This window comes from Protopterus annectens, chromosome 4.part0 (genome assembly GCF_019279795.1).
Source record: "Protopterus annectens isolate FY-2018-M chromosome 4.part0, PAN1.0, whole genome shotgun sequence".
Classification (NCBI taxonomy): domain Eukaryota; kingdom Metazoa; phylum Chordata; order Ceratodontiformes; family Protopteridae; genus Protopterus; species Protopterus annectens.
This window is the reverse complement of record NC_056733.1, coordinates 1996618804-1996638820: the sequence shown is the minus strand read 5'-3', so window position 1 is coordinate 1996638820 and position 20017 is coordinate 1996618804. Positions and strand designations below refer to the sequence as shown.

The 20017-nt window shown below is 39.9% G+C and overlaps 1 protein-coding gene across 2 annotated transcripts in view; it reads right to left on the bottom strand.

The window, feature by feature from the left end:
- LOC122800094 (serotransferrin-A-like) overlaps positions 1-20017 on the bottom strand; it is a 653725-nt gene that overhangs the window by 250417 nt on the left and 383291 nt on the right. For both annotated transcript variants that reach the window (XM_044069618.1, XM_044069619.1), the window contains exon 8: positions 17272-17443. In XM_044069618.1, coding sequence (XP_043925553.1) covers positions 17272-17443 — 172 coding nt within the window. The remainder of the gene's footprint in view (positions 1-17271; positions 17444-20017) is intronic.

The window sequence follows — 20017 nt, the reverse complement described above, 5'->3', positions numbered from 1 at the left end:
TCATCACAAAAGGATTCTTATCCAGGAAAAAAAGAGGTCATTGTTCCCCTCTACTCATCACTCATTAGACCCATTATAGAGTACAATGCCCCTTTTGGTATGTACCTCACAAGACATCTACAACAACTGGAAAGACCACAGAAATACCTCACAAAGAGGATTACTGGCCTCAAACAGATGCCCTATGCAGACCATCTCAAAAAACTACAGCTTTACTTCATCGCATATCTCCTACTCAGGGGTGATCTCTGCCTAACATACAAAGCTATGTCAAGCCCAGAGCTGTTGACATGCTCCACTTAAAGAAATCCCAATCCCTCCAAGCTACACGCTCTAGGGACCTAAACCTTGTCACCACAATAAACAGAACATGCTGGAGGGATAGATTCCTGTCCCAGAGACTTCCCATACTCTGGAACAGACTACCTATCTATGTCAAACAGAGCTCCTCATTAGCACTCTTCAAGAAAAATCTTGATGATTGGATGGGAAATGGGAAATTCACCCCGGGGATCACTTCTGTGGCACTGCTCGACAGGGGCACAGGAAAATAATTTTCTTGGGTGGCGAAAGCCAGGGTACATTTTTTGGCTAGGCTTGTATGGGCCCTAGGGCCGATAGCCTAATATCTACCTATGAACTATGAACTTGCAGTTTACTGCTTCTGTGGAACAGACACTCACACACACACATACACACACACACACACACACACACACACACACACACACACACACACACACACACACACACACACACACACACACATGTAGACATATTGACTCTGTATTACTCTGGGAAAAATAACAAAAACACTACTGGTCTCTACCACAATAAAGCTGTCTGATGCATCAAAAAGGTGTAGGTATACCAGTTCCCTACCGAGTCAAGATAACAAGATTACATCACTCCAAAAAATAAGACTTTGATCACTACAGCAAGGAGCAGCAAAAAGCAGAGTAATAAAAACAAACTAAAGTAGAAATAAAACAAGCATTTTAATAACAAAAAGGTGAGCACTTTTGTGGAAAACCGCTTCCTCAGACCTTAATACAAAACAACAACCCACAGCTCTTATCAAGAGATCAGCACCAATCAACACATAAAAATGTAAAAACACAGCCAATAAAAACACATATAGCAAACACAATGAAGTAGGTCATGCTTACATAGCACTGGACTTAGAGAAATACTGTCATTTAAGCCAGGTTCAACATTGGCTCACAGTTTAATAATCTAATGTAGCTCTCTGCACTCAGTCTTATTCGCAATACCACCAACTCATAAATCCTCAGTTAACATTTCAAGGATAGTAAATTTAAAATAATGAGCAGCACCACATTCCTCAAAATGTTTACCTAAAGCATTCCTGGCTGCATGATGGTTGTGATGGCTTATGGAGCTCTGTGCAGAATGAAGATAATGAACAGACTAACAATGAACACATTGAGACTACTCCACCTGTGGAATCAGTTCAACCAGTCTCAAATATATTTAATGAGGAGGTTTCAAGGCCAGTTGTTCCATCAACAAGTGATATGCTAGCCGCAACTCCTTCTTTTTACCTCCTCGGTCCCCTTCCCATAGATCAAGAAGGCAGGAAGAGTCATTTCCAGAGCCGGTTAAGGCAAGGATGCCTCCAATCTGTGAACCAAGTGGACACCGGGAAGGTGATCAGGAACAAACATCGAATCAATGGATTTTTAGCATCTCTTCTTATGAGCTCACTATTGATCAGATCAGCTTGTTGAATAAAGGTCTTTCCTTTGTACCTGTTGTGAGATCAGATGTTACAGAGGTTATTTTAGACCTTACACTATTTGCTAGAAATGCCACCTTGAACTCTACATTTCTACACTCTGATATATATGTCCCTGATGATTTAAAAAAAAACAGCTCTTTTACACCTAAGCCTCATCTGTTGATTGATGTATTTACTACATTATGCAAGAATGACTTATGTAAGGAAATGGCAGATAAGTGAAAAGCATCATTTTATAACTTGTCTACTGGTGAACACGAGGCTCTTAGGACCCTATGAGAGACTCCCTATGTTGAAATTTGTCCTGCTGATAAAGGTGCCGGTATTGTAGTGATGGATAAATTGACTTATGTTTCCATGATGTGCACTGTTACAAAGATGGTACTACCTATAAACTCTTACATAAGTTCCAAGTGGATGGATTAATTAGCAGAGTTGATTTTTATATCTATGAGTTACATATGATAGGTCTTATTAGTCTTTACCTTTACAATAATTTTTTTGTTCAACATGCAGTAGTACCCGTTATTTATGGTTTACCTAAATTGCATAAGTTTGATGGACACCCCAATGCATCTGATTGTCTCCAGCAGAGGATGGATCACTGAACCACTCTCAATATTTGTTGAGAAAGGACTTCACCCTATACTAGATAGTATTCTGAGTGTTCTAAAAGATACCAAGAATTTTCTTTCTGATTTGTATTCATGGTCTACTATGCTCATTGATAAAGAAAATTTACTTCTTGTTACCTTGGACATTAGTTCTTTGTTTACAGTTATACCTAATGAGGCAGGTTTTTTGTCCACCTGTAGTGATTTCTCTAACAATAAGACTATGCTCATTTGTTCACTTCTTGAGCTTATTCTGGAAAATAACATATTTGTTTTTGGTGACATTTACTATCTCCAATTGAATGGTGTGACTATGGGTGCTGTTTGTGCAAACTCATATGCCAGCTTAGTTCTTGCACAATGGGAGCAGGAATCAGTGTATGCCAACAATCCATTCACTGAGTATATCAGCTATTATAGGTGTTTTGTTGGTAACGTCTTTGTAATTTGGAAAGGCATTGAATATGATTTGTCCTGCTTTATTGACTGTTTACACAGTACCACTGACTTTTTAAGATACACTTGTAAGAGCTCACGTACGGGGATAGATTTTCTTGATGTGTCCATTAGCATGAGTTCATTAGGTGATTTTGCTACAAAGCTCCACAAGAAAACTGCAAGAAGAATAATATCTTGCACAAAATGAGCATGCATCCTAGACACATCCCAAGGAATGTGCTGAAAGGGCAATGCCTCAGGACTATTAGACGCACAATAGAGGTGATCTAGCTGTGGAGGCTTTGCATGAGATGTCTAAGGAATTTATTAACAGAGGTTGCTCTTCCACTGAAGTTGCTGAAGTTGTGAATGAGGTCCATGCACTTAGAGACACTGTTGCTAAACCATATTTTGCTGAAGGTTCGGTTGACAATGTACAGTCTACTTCCATGAGACAGATGAGAAGGAATACGCGTATGATGTTCACATATTCAAGTGATATTGGGAATGTATGCAAAATTGTTAAAAGGAATTGGCACATTCTTATGTCAGGCCAGCATTTAAAGGAAGTTCTGGGTCCGAAACTACAATTTTCTTTTTACAAAAATCAGTCACTTAACCATGTTTTATGTTATAGGACTTTCCATAAACCTTCTTTGTCTTGTTCTGATTGGCTAGGTATGTTTCCATGCCGTTCCTGTAAAGCCTGCAAGTATATACTTGGCACTAGTAGTATCAGACTTTCTGCCTGTTAATTCTCAAATATGCATTGTTTTTTATGCTGACTGCAAGAGTGCCAACGTTGTTTACTTGATTTTGTGTCAAGCTGGTGACATTTGTGGAACGTGGTGGTTCTCATTTTTTTTTATTTGCTATCCTTGAAATGTTAACTGAGGATTTATGGGGTGGTGATATTGTGAATAAAGCTGAGTGCAGAGAGCCACATTGGATTATTAAACTGTGAGCCAATGTTGAAATGGCTTAAATGACAGTATTTTCTAAGGCCAGTCGTAAGTGTGGCCTACTTCATTGAGTTGATTGGTTCAGCAGCTTTGTTTTATGAATGAGCAGCAGATGGCATTACTGTTCATCTTCTTTCGGCTGTTCCCGTTAGGGCTCGCCATAGTGGATCACCTGTTTCCATTTCTTCCTGTCCTCTGCATCTTGCTCTATCACACTGACCACCTGCATGTCCTCTCTCACCACATCCATAAAACTTATCTTAGGCCTTCCTCTTTTCCTGTTACCTGGTAGCTTCATCCTTAGCATCTTTTTCCCAATATACTCCGCATCCCTTCTCAGCACATGTCCAAACCAACATAATCTTGCCTCTCTGGCTTTGTCTCAAAACCTTCCAACCTGGGCTGACCCTCTAATATACTTATTCCTAATCCTGTCCACCCTCGTCACACCCAGTGCAAATCTTAACATCTTTACCTCTGCCACATCCAGCTCAAACTCTTGCCTTTTTGTCAATGCCATTGTCTCCAACCCATATAACATAGCTGGTCTCACTACCCTCTTGTAGACCTTCCCTTTCACTCTTACAGGTACTTGTCTGTCACAAATCACTCCTGTCACTTTTCTCCACCCAATCCATCTTGCCTGTACTCTCTTCTTCACCTCTCTTCCACACTCACCATTACTCTGAACTATTGACCCCAAGTATTTAAACTCATCCACCTTCACCACCTCTACTCCTTGCATCCTCACCATTCCTCTATCCTCCCTCATATTCACACACATATATTCTGTCTTAGTCCTGCTGACCTTCATTCCTCTTCTCTCTAGATCATATCTCCATCTCTCTAGGGTCTCCTCCACCTGTTCTCTACTTTCACTACAGATCACAATGTCATCTGCAAACATCATAGTCCATGGGGACTCCTGTCTGATCTCATCTGTCAACCTGTCCATCACCATTGCAAATAAGAAAGGGCTCAGAGCTAATCCTTGATGTAACCCCAGCTCCACCTTAAACGCATCTGTCACTCCCACCGCAGACCTCACCGCTGTCACACAACCCTCGTACCTATCCTGTACCACTCTTATATACTTCTCTGATACTCCTGACTTCCTCATACAATACCACAACTCCTCTTTAGGCACCCTGTCATATGCTTTCTCCAAGTCTACAAAAACACAATGCAACTCCTTCTGACATTCTCTGTACTTCTCCATCAACACTCTCAGAGCAAACATTGCATCTGTAGTGCACTTTCCCGGCATGAAACCATACTGCTGTTCACTAATCATCACATTCCTTCTTAACCTAGCTTCCACTACTCTTTCCCATAACTTCATGCTGTGACTGATCAATTTAATCCCTCTGTAGTTACTACAGCTCTGCACATCACGCTTATTGTTAAAGATCAGTACCAAAACACTTTTTCTCCATTCCTCAGGCATCCTCTCACTTTCCAAGATTTCATTAAACAATCTGGTTAAAAACTCCACTGCCATTTCACCTAAACACCTCTGTGCTTCCACAGGTATGTCATCTGCGCCAACAGCCTTTCCATTCTTCATTCTTTTCATAGCTATCCTTACTTCCTCCTTGCTAATCCATTGTACTTCATGATTCACTATCCCTACATCATCCAACCTTCTCTCCCTCTCATTCTCTTCATTCATCAACCCCTCAAGCAGCAAAAGTAGCAAAAGATGGCACTACTGATATCATATTTAAATTGTGTTTGCTATATGTGTTTTTATTGGTTGTTTTTTAGATTGTTGTGTGTTGATTGGTGTAGCTCTCTTGATAAGGGCTGTGGTTTGTTGTTTTGTATTAAGGTCAGAGGAAGCAGTTTTCTGCTAAAGTGCTCATCTTTTTGTTATTAAAATTCTTGTCTCATTTCTACTTTAGTTTGTTTTTATTATGCTACTTTTTGCTGCTTGTTTCTGTGGTGGTCGAAGTTTTCTTTTTTCGATTATACACTGCTCTGGATTCGTTTGACCTTTGCCTGCAGGTGTTCCTGTCTCTCTTTAAGATTACATCATTTCCCTTCCCTAAAGTCTCATCATCTTAATTAGAGATAGTAATGATTTTTTTGGAGAAAATATCTGACATTGAATGGTCGAATGATATATTTTTTTTATGAATGTGGATGTTTGCAGCTTATATACCAACATTACATAATCTTGGTTTAGAAGCTGTTAAATATTTTGTGGGGGATACACCTGTGTCTAGTTATGTTATGGAATTGTTGCATTTTTGTTTGATTAATAATTTGTTTGTGTTTAATAATTGTTTATACCATCAGATACAAGGAATGGCCATGGGGGCATCTTTTGCCCCCATGTGTGCACATTTGGTTATGGGATTATATGATTTGGAATATCTTTATCATTATGATTTTTTAAAAAGTTTGTAGTAAAATATTATCATTTTATTGATGATTTAGTTTTTGTTTGTAAAGGTGGATTTGATGAGACCGGTGAATTTTTTGATCCATTACAAAATAATAGGTTTGGATTTTTGTTTGATAGTTTACAAGCTGGGAAACAGATTGTAATTGTAAACATTCCTCTCAACCTGGAAACATCAAAAATCTGGGCAAAGGCCCATGAAAAGTACATACAACTAGCCAAAAAGTGAGGTGCTGATTAACATATAATTTGCATATATAATCATGTAACCCCCTCCCACTCTGACAGAATTGTGGGATACCAACATGAAGACTGAAGTCACTAAATAATGATAAATAATGGCAAACATTTGAATTTCAGACTTTATATCCCTCAGAAAATACATAATAATGCAAAACCTGTTATTCTAGCAACTATCTGAGTTTACAAAAGCAATATTTAAAATTTATTTTGGACCTTTGTCCCACCATTATTTTTGGCTTTATCCAGATTGCTTGTTCTGAGAGATTGAGAGGAATTTGACTGAAAGTGTCAACAGACCAGTCTACTTACCAGTAATCAAAGATGCTCCCTGCCATAGCCCCTAAGAAGGCAGCATGTATGTTACAGATGCTACTACTACTACATTATCCACAAGCACACTGTGCCTATAGGCAACAGTAATAACCAACTACACAAAATAAGAATAATATGAAATAATCTAGTCCTCTCCGGCTGACAGCCTAATGACCAGACTCTATTACTAAATACAATTGCATGAATATTACAACCTGAATCTAGCCACTGTCAGAAAATAGTGATTCAACATCTGCTACATGAAATCACACATCTGTGCAAATAAAAAGGGGAGTTTTTATAACCACCATTACTAAAGTATTTGCATTCTACAGTCACTAATTTAGCACATCACTAACAAAACATGTTATAAAGGAGCAGGAAGCACTTCAATACCTAGCAATTAGGTGGGAAAAATACAGCAGCTTCTCAGGCAATAAATCTAAAATCATTGTTATCGTTTAAACATGACAGAGGAACAAGATCAACTGCATATCCAACAATTCACCACAAAAATAAGACTACATTGGCCTAAGTTTTTGCTTCCGTTAATAGCACAGAAACAAACTGGTAAAGAGTACATAGTAAATGCTGTACACCTTAAGGAAGTTCACATGTTATTTAACCTTTTAAGCCAAACTGTACATCTCCTACATGCAGAACAATACAACTACAATGTGTACAACTTCTGATCTTCAAAATCACATGCAATTAACCTTCCAACAGCATTCATCTCACAATGACACCTTTAAACTCCAACTAATAGTCCGTGGAAATACAGGGTACCTACCTGATTCTCCACCATCATTATCATATGATTTTATATCAGTATACTCTGTTACCTGATTGTTTCCAGCCCACAACCCCTCCTCAGAGCAACTAACAGGGTCTTTGCCCACTTCGCTCCCCACCCTGCCCCCAATTCCCACCCATCCCCTGTGGTCCTACCTTTATTACAAACACAAACCCCTTCCATCATTCTAACCATGAACCACAACACTAGTCCCAACTCTAACTCTACCATCCTTCCACAACTATCCCTCCTTCTCAACTAACATGGATAAGCATACCATACCTATACTCACTCATGCACTCTCCTTGCATTTCTTACATCCTACCAGAACTCCATAATTCCTCCACTCAACCACTTCCACTGTACTACTAGTTACACCACCACTCATGACTCGCCCTCACTCTGCTCCTCTCCCACCAACTCAAGAACCATCCCTATGCACCCCCACATATTCTATCAACTACACTAGTCAAACAAAAAGCATCCCTCCAAATTAACAAAATAACCCTCCCACCATACCTATTACCCACAGAACACAATCATAAAGTTTCCCTAATATGCAAACTCTTTCACAAATTGATAAAACTAATAACCTCATGCATTGCTAAGCCTAAATATCAGAAGTATAACCAACAAAGTCCACGAACTCCATGCCACCATAGACTTGTACTCCCCAGATATAATCATCCTGACAGAAACATGTCTAAAACCTCACATTACCATTGAGCAAATTCTTCCTACTGGTTAAGGCATACTAAGAGTAGACTGGCTAAACAAGAAAGGAGGTGGTATAGCTATAATATTTAAACATTACCTAAACATCCAGATCCTAAGCTCATCAGATCCCCAAATTGGCAATGAAGAAATAATATATACCAACCTCAAAATAAACCAAAATAAAACCATCAACATAATAGGATGCTACTTCCCACCTGGCCAAAATATCCCTCCACTAGAAAACCTCCACTGCTGGACTACCCACCATCTCCCCCAAGAGACCATAATTTTAGGTGATTTCAATATTGACTGGCAATCCTGTTCTGGCAACCATCCAACCCATCATTGGCTTCACCCAACCAGTTGAGTCACCAACCAGGATCAATAAAAACTCCAACAAGCACACCACCCTGGATTGGATACTAGTCAGTAAGAGCCCCCAGTCTTATATAGCAGGCTGCCTATTGGATAGGCTCAGTGTTCATTCCCCAACATTCCTACTCAGAAAACACCTTTACCAAGCAAAATCTGTCATCTACCATCAAATATGTAAAAATCTAAACTTTAACCCACTCACATTCATCTCATCCCTCAAAGGGTGTAACTGGCATCCTCTAAAGTACCTCAGCCTAGATGACGCAGTTGAATTTTTCAATACTACCTTCCTGAGCATACTAAATAATCATGTCCCCATAAGACTTTCCAGAACCAAAGCTCAGCCTTCCCCATGGCTACATAAAACCACTAAGTCAGAAATGAAAAACAGGGATAAAGCCTGGGAATACTGGCACAAAACCACCCCCCCAGCTGGACAGAAATTCCTAGAACTACGCAATAGAGTCAAAAAGCTAATAAAGCAGGATCCAATACTACCAGTCTGCCCTTAACTCCTCCCAACACAACCCCAAACAATTCTGGTCCTCCATAAACTCCATCCTCCACCCAGATAAAATCAGTACCCCTCCACCTAACATTCCTCACTCAGAAAATATTGCTACCTCATTCAACACACACTTCACACAAACTGTACTATCACTAGCTAGACAACACAACCGCCCTCCCCTCCACTCTACACCTTCAACTAGTAATCTCCCCACTGTCTTCTCTTTTTCTCCTATTCCGACCTCCAACATAAATAAAATCTTAACTAAACTTAAACCCACTAAATTAGCAGCAGACAACCTCCCAAGTGAATACCTACAAATTGCAGCTGACGCCCTAGCCTACCCACTATCAATCTTGATTAACCAATCTCTGTTGGAATGCTACGTCCCTACACTAGGGAAAATATTACATATAATTTCCATAACACCACAGCAAAAGATAACACTGCTATCCACTCAACAGATCACACCAAATTGCTAGGAGTTGAAATAGATAATAATCTCAAATTTGACATTCACATATACATGACCATAAAAAAAGTCCACAAAAAACTAGGAGCCTTATACAGAATTAAGCAACTCCTCACCAAAGCACTGTATACCAACCTAAGGCAATGCGATCTAAATAAACTCGAGACCTGCTACAACAAAATCGCCAAATTCGCCACTGGGGCATCCTACCATAGTCACCACTGTCTCTCACTTGCTGAACTGGGCTGGCTAGAACTCCCTCACTTCCTTCAATGGTATCAACTCGCACTTGCCCACAAACTATTAAACCATCCACTAAAAGTCCCATCCCTTCAGAATCTACTCCAGCCCTATCTTACCACCAGGCCACTACGATCCAGCAACAAAATTACTTACAGGTTACTAGAGCCAATAACTCTGCTGGAGAAGCATGATTCTCCAGCGCTATAGCTAAATTATGGCACCCCCCCCACAATAACCTCTGTACCATCATGCACCCAATTCAAAGCTTTACTAAAAGCACACCTAAAAACATGCTGGCTATGCCCTTGTAACTCCCCCTCTAATTTGGCCCACTCCATCTACCCTATATCTCTCTTCCACCCCACTAACTACCTTTGATTACAACAAGCTCTGAAGCTTATACGCCTAGCTGCTTATTATGCAGCAGTAATTTCTTATTGTAACAATTGTAAATGGCTATTTACTTCACAGATGACAACGATTCTAGCTGTATACTGAATGCACTATGTTCTTCATCTGTAACTATGTTTGTAATATTTTAATTGCTATGTTCTTCATCTGTAACCATGTCTGTAATATTTTAATTGTGGAGCTTTTCTCCCAGGGCCTCCGCTGAAAATGGACCTGCATCCAGTCGGACTTTCCCGGTCAAAAAATATAAATACAGAAATAAATAATTTCAAGAAGCCAGTAGTTCAAGCACTAACAAACTAGTTTGGATTTATGGTGGTGTACAATTAGTTACTTATTTAAATCAGATAAAAGTTAAGATCTGCAGAAAACTATAGTACCCGCAACTCGGTACATCAAAATGCACCCTTCTGTAAACTCCAAAGATTTTTTTTCTCATTTCAGACTACACCACCATTTAAATCACTACCTATAAGGAACATTTCGCTGAAGATCAAGTTGGCCTATTCTCCTATTCTCTCTATATATACATCTTGCAGCCCATGTGTGCCACTGAGTAGTGCAAATGCAAAGCAGAGCCATTGTGATCATCTCAAACAATTAATTTTCTTTTTATAGTTATTTTTATCTTTATTTTACCAGGAGGTGGAGGAGAAAGAGCTGGGGGGGGGGGGGGGAATAATATATTTATTTATGACCGCACAATCTGCACTGCATCGAGTCCAACGAGAGAGTCTGCTGCCTGCTGCCTGCTGCTAGTGCTGCACTACACTCAGACAAATGAATGGCTTGGGGACAGGGTTGACTGCCTTCTAAACTAAAGCCACTGCCATCTGCCCTCTAGAGTAACTGAAAACAAAAAACACACTGTTGCTGTCAGCTCAGCTGCTCTTTTGGCTGTGTATATCCCTCTCTGTTTGGATTCTGAAAGAGCTGCTGCAGTATGAGAAGCAACTTGAGCTGAGTCAACACACATGCCGACCATAAACATAGTTGGTCAGTCACACCCCTCAAGCCCTCAGCCGAGTTCTGACAGGCTGGCAGGCTGCTCATCAAGCTGACATCATTGCGCATGCCTCTGCATGTAATGACATCAGCAAAAAAAAAAAAAAAAAGCTGGGAAATTCAGGAATTAAGGGGGCCACTTGGGAATTTGTGGCACCCTATTATTTGGACCTCAAAACCAGTAAATACCAAGGAATTTGGCATGGTTGAGAGGTATGTTTTTAGATATTAATTTGTGTTTAAGCTCTGAGAATGAGCTAATTCTGTACATAGGAAATTTGTGGATGGGGGTCATTTCTTGTATGGGCATAGTTGCCACCCCTCCATGTGTTGACTGCACTCCCATATGAAGAATGTATTAGGTTAAGAAGACTTTGTAATAATGATAGGGATTTCAATTTTGGGGTTAATAGGATGTGTTCTATTTTTTGTTCTATGGGTTATGATTATGAATTGGTACAATCTGCTGTTCATAGGGCTACTATAGGGCCAATTTCTAAGATGAGGACAGTCAGGGTTGTTTTTTGTCTACCAGGGAGAGGGGTGATAAATGAAGAATATATTTTGTTACCAGTTATAGTGTTTTGAGTCCTGTTATAGTGAATCTATTGAAATATTATTGGAATTTTATGTTAAAATTTAAGGATATAGAAGGTATACTTTCTCCCCTTCCTGGAGTGTTTGGAGTGTTGTACAGGGCAGGAAGAAATTTAAAGGATATTTTAGTCTATAAATGTTATAGGGACATACCCTTGTGGCCATTGCTGTGTGTGCAGTTATGTTGTTAGGACATTTTCTCACATTAATGGGATTTCATTTTATTCTTCAGGATCTTCTGGATATAGTTGTGATACAGGGGGCATTATTTATGCCATACTGTGTCCATGTGGTTTAGTTTACATTAGGGAGCGTAAAAGAAAGTTTAAAATTAGATTACGGGAACATGTTACAAATATTAAAAAGGAAAGGACTGACAGCCCTATTGCACAACATTTTGTTTAACATCATAGTTCTAACCCTGATGGTCTAAAAGCAACAGTTTTGGAGAGTGTAAGTTAATTTTTATTCAGAAAATGTGTGTAAGAAAAAGTTATTATATAAGGAAACTATTTTTATTCTTAAGTTTGGCACCTTATTTCCCTCAGGTCTTAATATAAATTGTAATTGGAGGTTACTGATTTAATGTGTGCATTTTTAATGGTTAATTGTTTTATTGTTTTATTGGTGGGTGTATTTATGTTAGTAATTAGTTTTTTTAGTAATCCTTAAAGGCTGTATTTGTAGCCGAGACGCTATAGAGATAATAAAGCTTCTGTGCTTTTTCGAGAGGTTCCTGCCTGTTGTTTTTGGATCTGTACATTAATACCCTGATGGAGAATGTTCATTCTCTGATAGGGGGTCAATGTACTTTTGCCCATTACCTAAAGTATGCTGACTGGCCACACTGTGCATTAGACTTAACCTTACTCAAGCAGGCTAGATAGGTGGGCAGGGCTCAGTCATCATCATTTGCACAGATGGGGTGGGGCATAGTGATAGATGACAGCAGCAACATCATATGGATAAGGGTCACAGGAGGTGGATGTGGTAGGTACAAAGACATATAGCAGTTTGGGGGAGTTAGGAATTATATCCCTCAATGGTGGGGTAGATCTTCCATTTCATGAACTTTGGTCAATTAAACTCTGTTTCCCTGCAGTTTCAAGGCTGGATGTATTCTATATGAGGGATGGTGTAGCACTTCAGGAGCATATATGGGAACCTTGATGTAGCTTCCCATGTTGGGAGCCAATAGATAGATAGCATGCATGATCCAGATGATGGCCTGCAGGAAATAAAACTAGCATGGAACTGTGAGAGTCAGAGTGGCTATCCTGGTGAGGCATCCCAAGGGTGGAGCCAGATAAACATCATTGGGCATGACCATGAGATTGTCTACATCCAGCTATGGTGGCTGCTGTGACTAGAGAGGACAGTGATGCAGTCTCCTGAATGGTGAGTGCCATCTGTGCAAGCCTATCTACTTGCTGCCTGCCATACATCTGGATCCTTGCATGACCATGGCTGACATGACCTATTGAGGTACAACAGAGTGTATTTGGCCTTTATATCCTGCATACATCGATGGATGCTATGTTGACTACCAAAGAACTGAACATGTATGCTTTTTCCAAGACGCTGTGTCACTTTATATGTACAGCAGGTCATCCTGCAGTCCATGCAGCTGTTGCATACCCTCCTTACACAGGACATACAGCATGCTCACTGTCTCTACTATAGTGTGCGTATCAGTTGTCTGTTCCTGTAATGCTGACCTGAACATCTCCTGATTGATGCCAAGTGTAATAGCTCAGTCAAGGAAAGACCGGAACTCACTTTGGCAATGGTCACCAACATATTTCTCCACTGTGTGTATACACATCAGAGGCATTGCAGCTGATGATGCCATCCATAGTGGTGATGCTTGGTAGCCTGGGTGGGGCTCTCAGTGGCAGAATGTCTGGCATTTAAAACAGGTGATGCAGAAATGTTGACATCTCTTCCACTATCTTCTCATATAGGAGAGATGTGTGCATGCACTTGTGTCATCTGACTATACCATGTGCGTCTTGCTGTCATTACCCATCATTAGTTACCTGATGACATCAGGCATAATCTGTTCAATTGTGTTGGACCCTCAATAAGTGGAATCTGTGAAAACATAAAGATAACATATCCATAACAGTGATGCACCATATGCATTTCTCCCTCAACCTGTGGTGCATGTGGTACATGACAATCATGAGAATGGCCCCTTGGTACCTGCAGAACAGATATACAAAGGTCACCTGCTGCATAACTCTCTCATGTGGGTCAGTGTACACTTGAAATAAGATTGCTGTTACTTATCTGGTACATTACCTACAAACACTTGGACAGTCATCACCAGCCCAGCTCTCATATTCAGTACCATCAGGTATGAGGGTTCACTCACTTGCTTTGGACAGGGCTACCAGGAATGTGTGGTATTCTAACTCTTTGAGCTTCTTTGGTGTTGGTGGTCCACTTCCTTTGGTGGACCTGTCCCAGGTGTTGTCATCTGCCTTGGTCTTGGCTTACAATATCATATATGTGACCCTATGATGCACCTGTACTTCTGTCTTATTATGGCTGCCCACAGCACCGATGTCCTAAATGGCAACTCCACCCTGACATGGTAGTTAAAGATTTTGGCACATGGACTGACAGTTCCATTATCTTTGACCATCATTTTGTAAAAGTAGTCAGTAATGTCTACTATCTAGCATAACTGATTTGCAAACAGATCTCATCTAAGTCAAAGGATGTTATTGTCCCTCTGTAGTCTTCCCTCATTACACTATGTGTCTCTTTCAGTGTACTGTACCGCTCTTAAAAGTATTGTCTAATTGAGGTTTATGGTGTCTGACTGCACTGGCTGGGTTTAGAAAGATTTGTGGGGATGAAAATCAAAGCACAACTATTTGTTTTACCAAGGTTAATTGCAAGTTATTTGTGATCAATACTCCAACGTGCAAACACAAATGTGAGACTTGCTTTTTTTGGCTAAAGATCGAGATTTAGTATGTAAAAGAATTCACTTTTCTCTGAGATATAGCAATCTCACAGTCAATATATTTAAAGATTCTGAAAATGTGGAGCAACCCCCCACATATTGGTGCTATAGTAGATGAACCCCCACAAAATATTTTACAAGTGAAACAGCAAGTTTCAGTAGTCGCTGTTAAATCACTTCAGTACTTAGCGACCACACATCTGAATTTTGATCATTAATGTGCTGGAGTCAATCATTTTTTTTTCTATCAGTGCACAAGAAAGCATGGTTATAGTCATTTCCTGTCTTTTATTATCCAGTAAAAATATGGAATAAGCATTAGCATATAAATCATTTTTCCCAATCAATGACAAGTAATATTTTGCAAAATAATTCAACATTAGGTAACATATATTACAAATCATTCCTGTTTCTATTAAGTTTAAATATTGTGCATCGCTGTTAGGTTTGATTATTATACATTCTTATTATATTTTGTACTTTGTTGTCTTCCCATTCAGGCAATGGCTGAAATGGATATTTAAAGGGTGATTCTACTATCATAGGTAACATACATTAAAAGAGAATTAAAAATAAAATATCTGTGTGCTTTATCAAGCTCTCTTGTTGTACTGTTTGTGCATTCTGTAAATAATTACCCCAGTGTTTTTTTTTATTTTTGTCTATATATATTAAATATGCACAGTGTGTGTGTGTGTGTGTGTGTGTGTGTGTGTGTGTGTGTGTGTGTGTGTGTGTGTGTGTGTGTGTGTGTGTGTGTTGTTTGTGTGCAACTGCCTGTTTCTCAAGTAGTTAAATGGCTGCAAAACATGTATGCTTCTTTTCAGTGTTCTGTACCTCTGTTAAATAAGTATCATGTAACTGAGGTTTGTGGTGCTGTCGTTGTCATTTAACCATTCTTATTAATTTCTAGGGCTGAGACCTAATGTGTCCCTCTGTCTGATGTTAGACAAAATACTGGATGGAGAAAGCATTTCATATCTGTAGTGGGACTACATCACTTAATTGAGCTTACTATTTGTTGAATCCCTATTCGTCGAAGACACACATCAGTGACTGGACTTTTCATCAAAAATGTTTCCTACGACTAAACAATGGTAGTTCAACTTAGTCACCATAAAAAAAAAAAAAAAGTTTAAAACCTAACCAGGTGGGGGCCTAAGCCCGCCACACCCCCCTAACTAAATATACCAACTTCGAGATTGCATTACAGTGGGGAAAAGGGCAAATTCCAAATACTGGCAACTGCTTCTTTGCCTTAGGAAAAAATTAAATGAAAAGTCCATTCTCTGATTTGTGTCTTCGGTGAATAGGGTTCGATAAATAGGGATTTGACAATTCGTGTTTTCGACAAAGTGAAGTAGACCCATCTGTAGCTTAACTCTTGTAGAAGGCAATGTTTTGAAAAAAGTGCCTCAGACTGGTCTTTCAAAATTAGATTAAAGTTCCTGTTCGACTGGGTGATCTATTATTTATTGAAGTTGGACATATACTTGTGGTAAAAATAAGTAGGCTTTCTGCTTTCTGTTTTGTGTAAACAAATGTACCCCATCAAATTCAGAAGGAAAAAAAATAATATGAAATATATACTTAAAGTCAATTCTTAATACGTTATACAATTTCAGTTCAGTCTTTTCACAACATTTTCCATAAAGTATGTTGTTTGACTCTCCTACAAAGGATGACATGATATCCCTGAGGCATTACTAGATACCATGGTGAAAGACCAGCAAAGTATTTCAACACATGGGAGTAAGTCAACAAAATACTGCCTCTCAAAAGAGACAGATCAATAATGCTCTTTGGAAATCAGGTTCAAATTGCAAAAAACTGTATCAAACAAAGCAAATTAATAATTAAGCAGTGTGAAATATTATACCATGGCACCTTTATGTAACCTCTTGAAATGCTTGCTTTTTAATTCTCAAAAATCATATTTTGTCTGGATAAATTTTTGCTGTTTGCCTGGGTCTAAGCACACACACACACACACACACACACACACACACACACACACACACACACACACACACACACACACACAGAGTCACGCACACAGAGTCACGCACGCTGAAACACACACACACACACACACACACACACACACACACACACACACACACACACACACACACACAGTCACGCACACTCAAACACACACCCACACACACACACACACACACACACACACACACACACACACACACACACACACACACACACACACACACACACACACACACACACACACACACACACACACACACACACACACACACACACACACACACACACATATGCACATACATGAACACATGCATGCATGTACACACAAATAAACAATAATGTTTTTCCTAATTTTCTTTCAGTGCAAAATATGAACTGTGCCTTATTCTAATCACAGCATTTAAAGTTAAATAATGTGCATACCTTACCTTGTGTAAGAGCTTTAACAGCGCTGACATATTTTGTTCCAAGAAATGAAAAAGAATCAATTTGATCTGGTGCCCTCACTAAACGGTAGGTAGAATCTTTAAACATAAGATCACTTCCAAGTCTGTGACTGAAAAGCTTGAATGGTTTTCTGGATTTCTTGCCAAAATTCTCCTGAATAAAATACATGGATAAAACACTAAATAAATAAATACATAAGCAAGGCAGCACTTTTCTTTTTAGAATTGCTAACAGTTTTGCTTTATCTTGCAGACTGGAATGGACAATTGTATGGACATAAATTTATGCACTTAGAATTTTAATTCACACCGCTGATGTTGCTGAACATCAAATAAATTGGCAAGTAGCCTTAGACGTTTCATGTAATATTCTTAATATGATTAATATAATGAAGAATCACACTATTGAACACATGTAAATATTTCAAAAGAAAACTGATTTATATTTATAGGTTCATAGGTAGGTAATAGGCTATCTGCCCGAGGGCATTTACAAGCCTAGCCAGAGGGTGACAGCTTTCGACACCCCATTGATTAATTAACTTATCCGTCAAGCAGAGCCAATGAAGTGATCCCAGGGGTGTATTTTCTGTTACCCATCCACTCGTCAAGGTTTCTCTGGAAGAGTGTTAGTGAGGGGCTCTGCCTGATGTAATTTGGAATTTTGTTCCAAAACATGGGGAGTCTCTGTGACAGGAATCTATCCCTCCAGCATGCTCTATTTATTGTTGTGGCAAGGTTTAGCTCACTAGAGCGCGTGGCTTGCAGTGACTTGGATTTCTTTAGGTGGAGCATGTCCATCAATTCTGAGTTGGACATGGCTTTGTAAGTCAAGCAGAGATCACCTCTCAGTAAGCGATATGCCACTGATTACAGCTGGAGTTTTTTCAGTCGGGCTGCATAGGACATATGTTTGAGACCAATAATCCTCTTGGTGAGGTACTTTTGCGGTCTTTCCAGCTGTTGGAAGTGTCTTGTAAGGTATATCCCAAATGGGGCATTGTACTCTATGATGGGTCTAATGAGTGACGAGTAGCAGGGCACTATAATCTCTTTATTTCTAGATGCGAACCCTTTAGTAATTAGATGGGCCACATAGAAGAATTTCCTAACTACTTTGGCAATATGATTGTCAAAGGAGAGATTACTATCTACCTGGGTCCCCAGATCTCTTATTACCGCTTCTGTATTAAGGGGGCTGCCACCTATGTGGTAATTCGTGGCTGTTTTGTTTTTCCCAAATGGGATGACTATGCATTTTTTGGCATTTAGCTTGAGGCCATGACTTTGACACCAGGTGTCCATCTCGTAAGGCCCTTTTGGAGGATGTCCATGTCAGCTAGAGAGTCAATTATGGCTCCCAGTTTGCAGTCATTGGCAAACTTGGTTAGCCATAGTCTTCCTGTGTTTGCCTGTACTTCTGAGAAGTACATGCTGAACAGTAGGGGTCCCAGGACCGAGCCTTGTGGGACACCACTTGTGACTGGTTTAAAGTCGGACCTGGAGCCCACTATTCTTACCGTGTGAGTTCTGCCTGTAAGCCAGTTGGCAACCCATCTCATGACATAGGGGTTTATGTTCAGGCTGGTGAGATTTTCTGTAATGCCCGCGTGGGGAATGGTGTCAAAAGCCTTGGCGAGGTCAAGGTAGGCTGTGTGAACCACCTTTCCCTCATCTATGGCCTTGGTGACTGTCTCAAAGAAGTCAACCAGGTTTAGTAGGCATGATCTACCCTTAACAAAGCCGAACTGGGTCGGGTCAAGTGTTTGGAGGTTCCCAATGTCTTTGTTAATGAGTTCCATGATGATGCGCTCCATAGCCTTGCAGACCAAGCTAGTCAGACTTATGAGGCGATAGTTACCAGGGTCAGTTGTGGCCCCTCCTTTGTGGAGAGGAATAACTGTTGCTGTGCACCATTCTATGGGCACGTAGCCAGTGGAAAGGCTGAGGTTGAACAGCGTGTTTAGGTGGGGGGTTAGTTTGTTCTGTAGTTCGTGCAAGACACAGCCTGGGGCACCATCTGGTCCCACTGACGCTGTGTTTTTGGCTTTTGAAAGGGCTGTTTTCACCTGTGCATCTGTGATTTTTGGGACACTACACTTTTCCAGTATTGTTGTGGGCCCTTTTGGAGCTGAGAGGGGGTGAAGTTTGCACTGAATCTATCTGCCAGGATGTTGGCAATATCAGTAGGTTCAGTATATTTTGTGTTATTTTGCACTAGTTCAGTGCATATCTGCGAATTGCCACTTAGATTCTTAACATAGCTAAAGAAGGCTTTGTGGTTATCTTTTGAATCCTTGGCTATTTTTCTTTCGAGGTTAGCCTTGGATGATTTCATGAGGGGCCTCAGTTTCTTACTGATACTGATCAGGGATGTCTTTCCTTCTTGGGATTTGCTTTTTTTCTGAACTAGTTTCCTCCTTCTATTGTATAGCCTGTTTATTGTAGGAGTCCACCAAACTGGTTTCCTTCTCTTAGAGGAGTGAGTCTTTGTTTTGCTAGGGATGGTACGATCCATTTATCCTTGTAGGTGCTCATAGAGTGCATTTGTAAAGGTTTCTGCATCTTGGGCAGCATTATCCTTTAGCGTGGGGGCTGTGAAACTTACCACCTTTGTCTTAAGTAAGGTGAAGTTTGCTTTAGAAAAGTTTTTTACTGTGGTTTCCTTAGTTGGGGGTGGTGGTGGGGTGTGGATATCCAGAGTGATTAGTTTATGGTCTGATCTAAC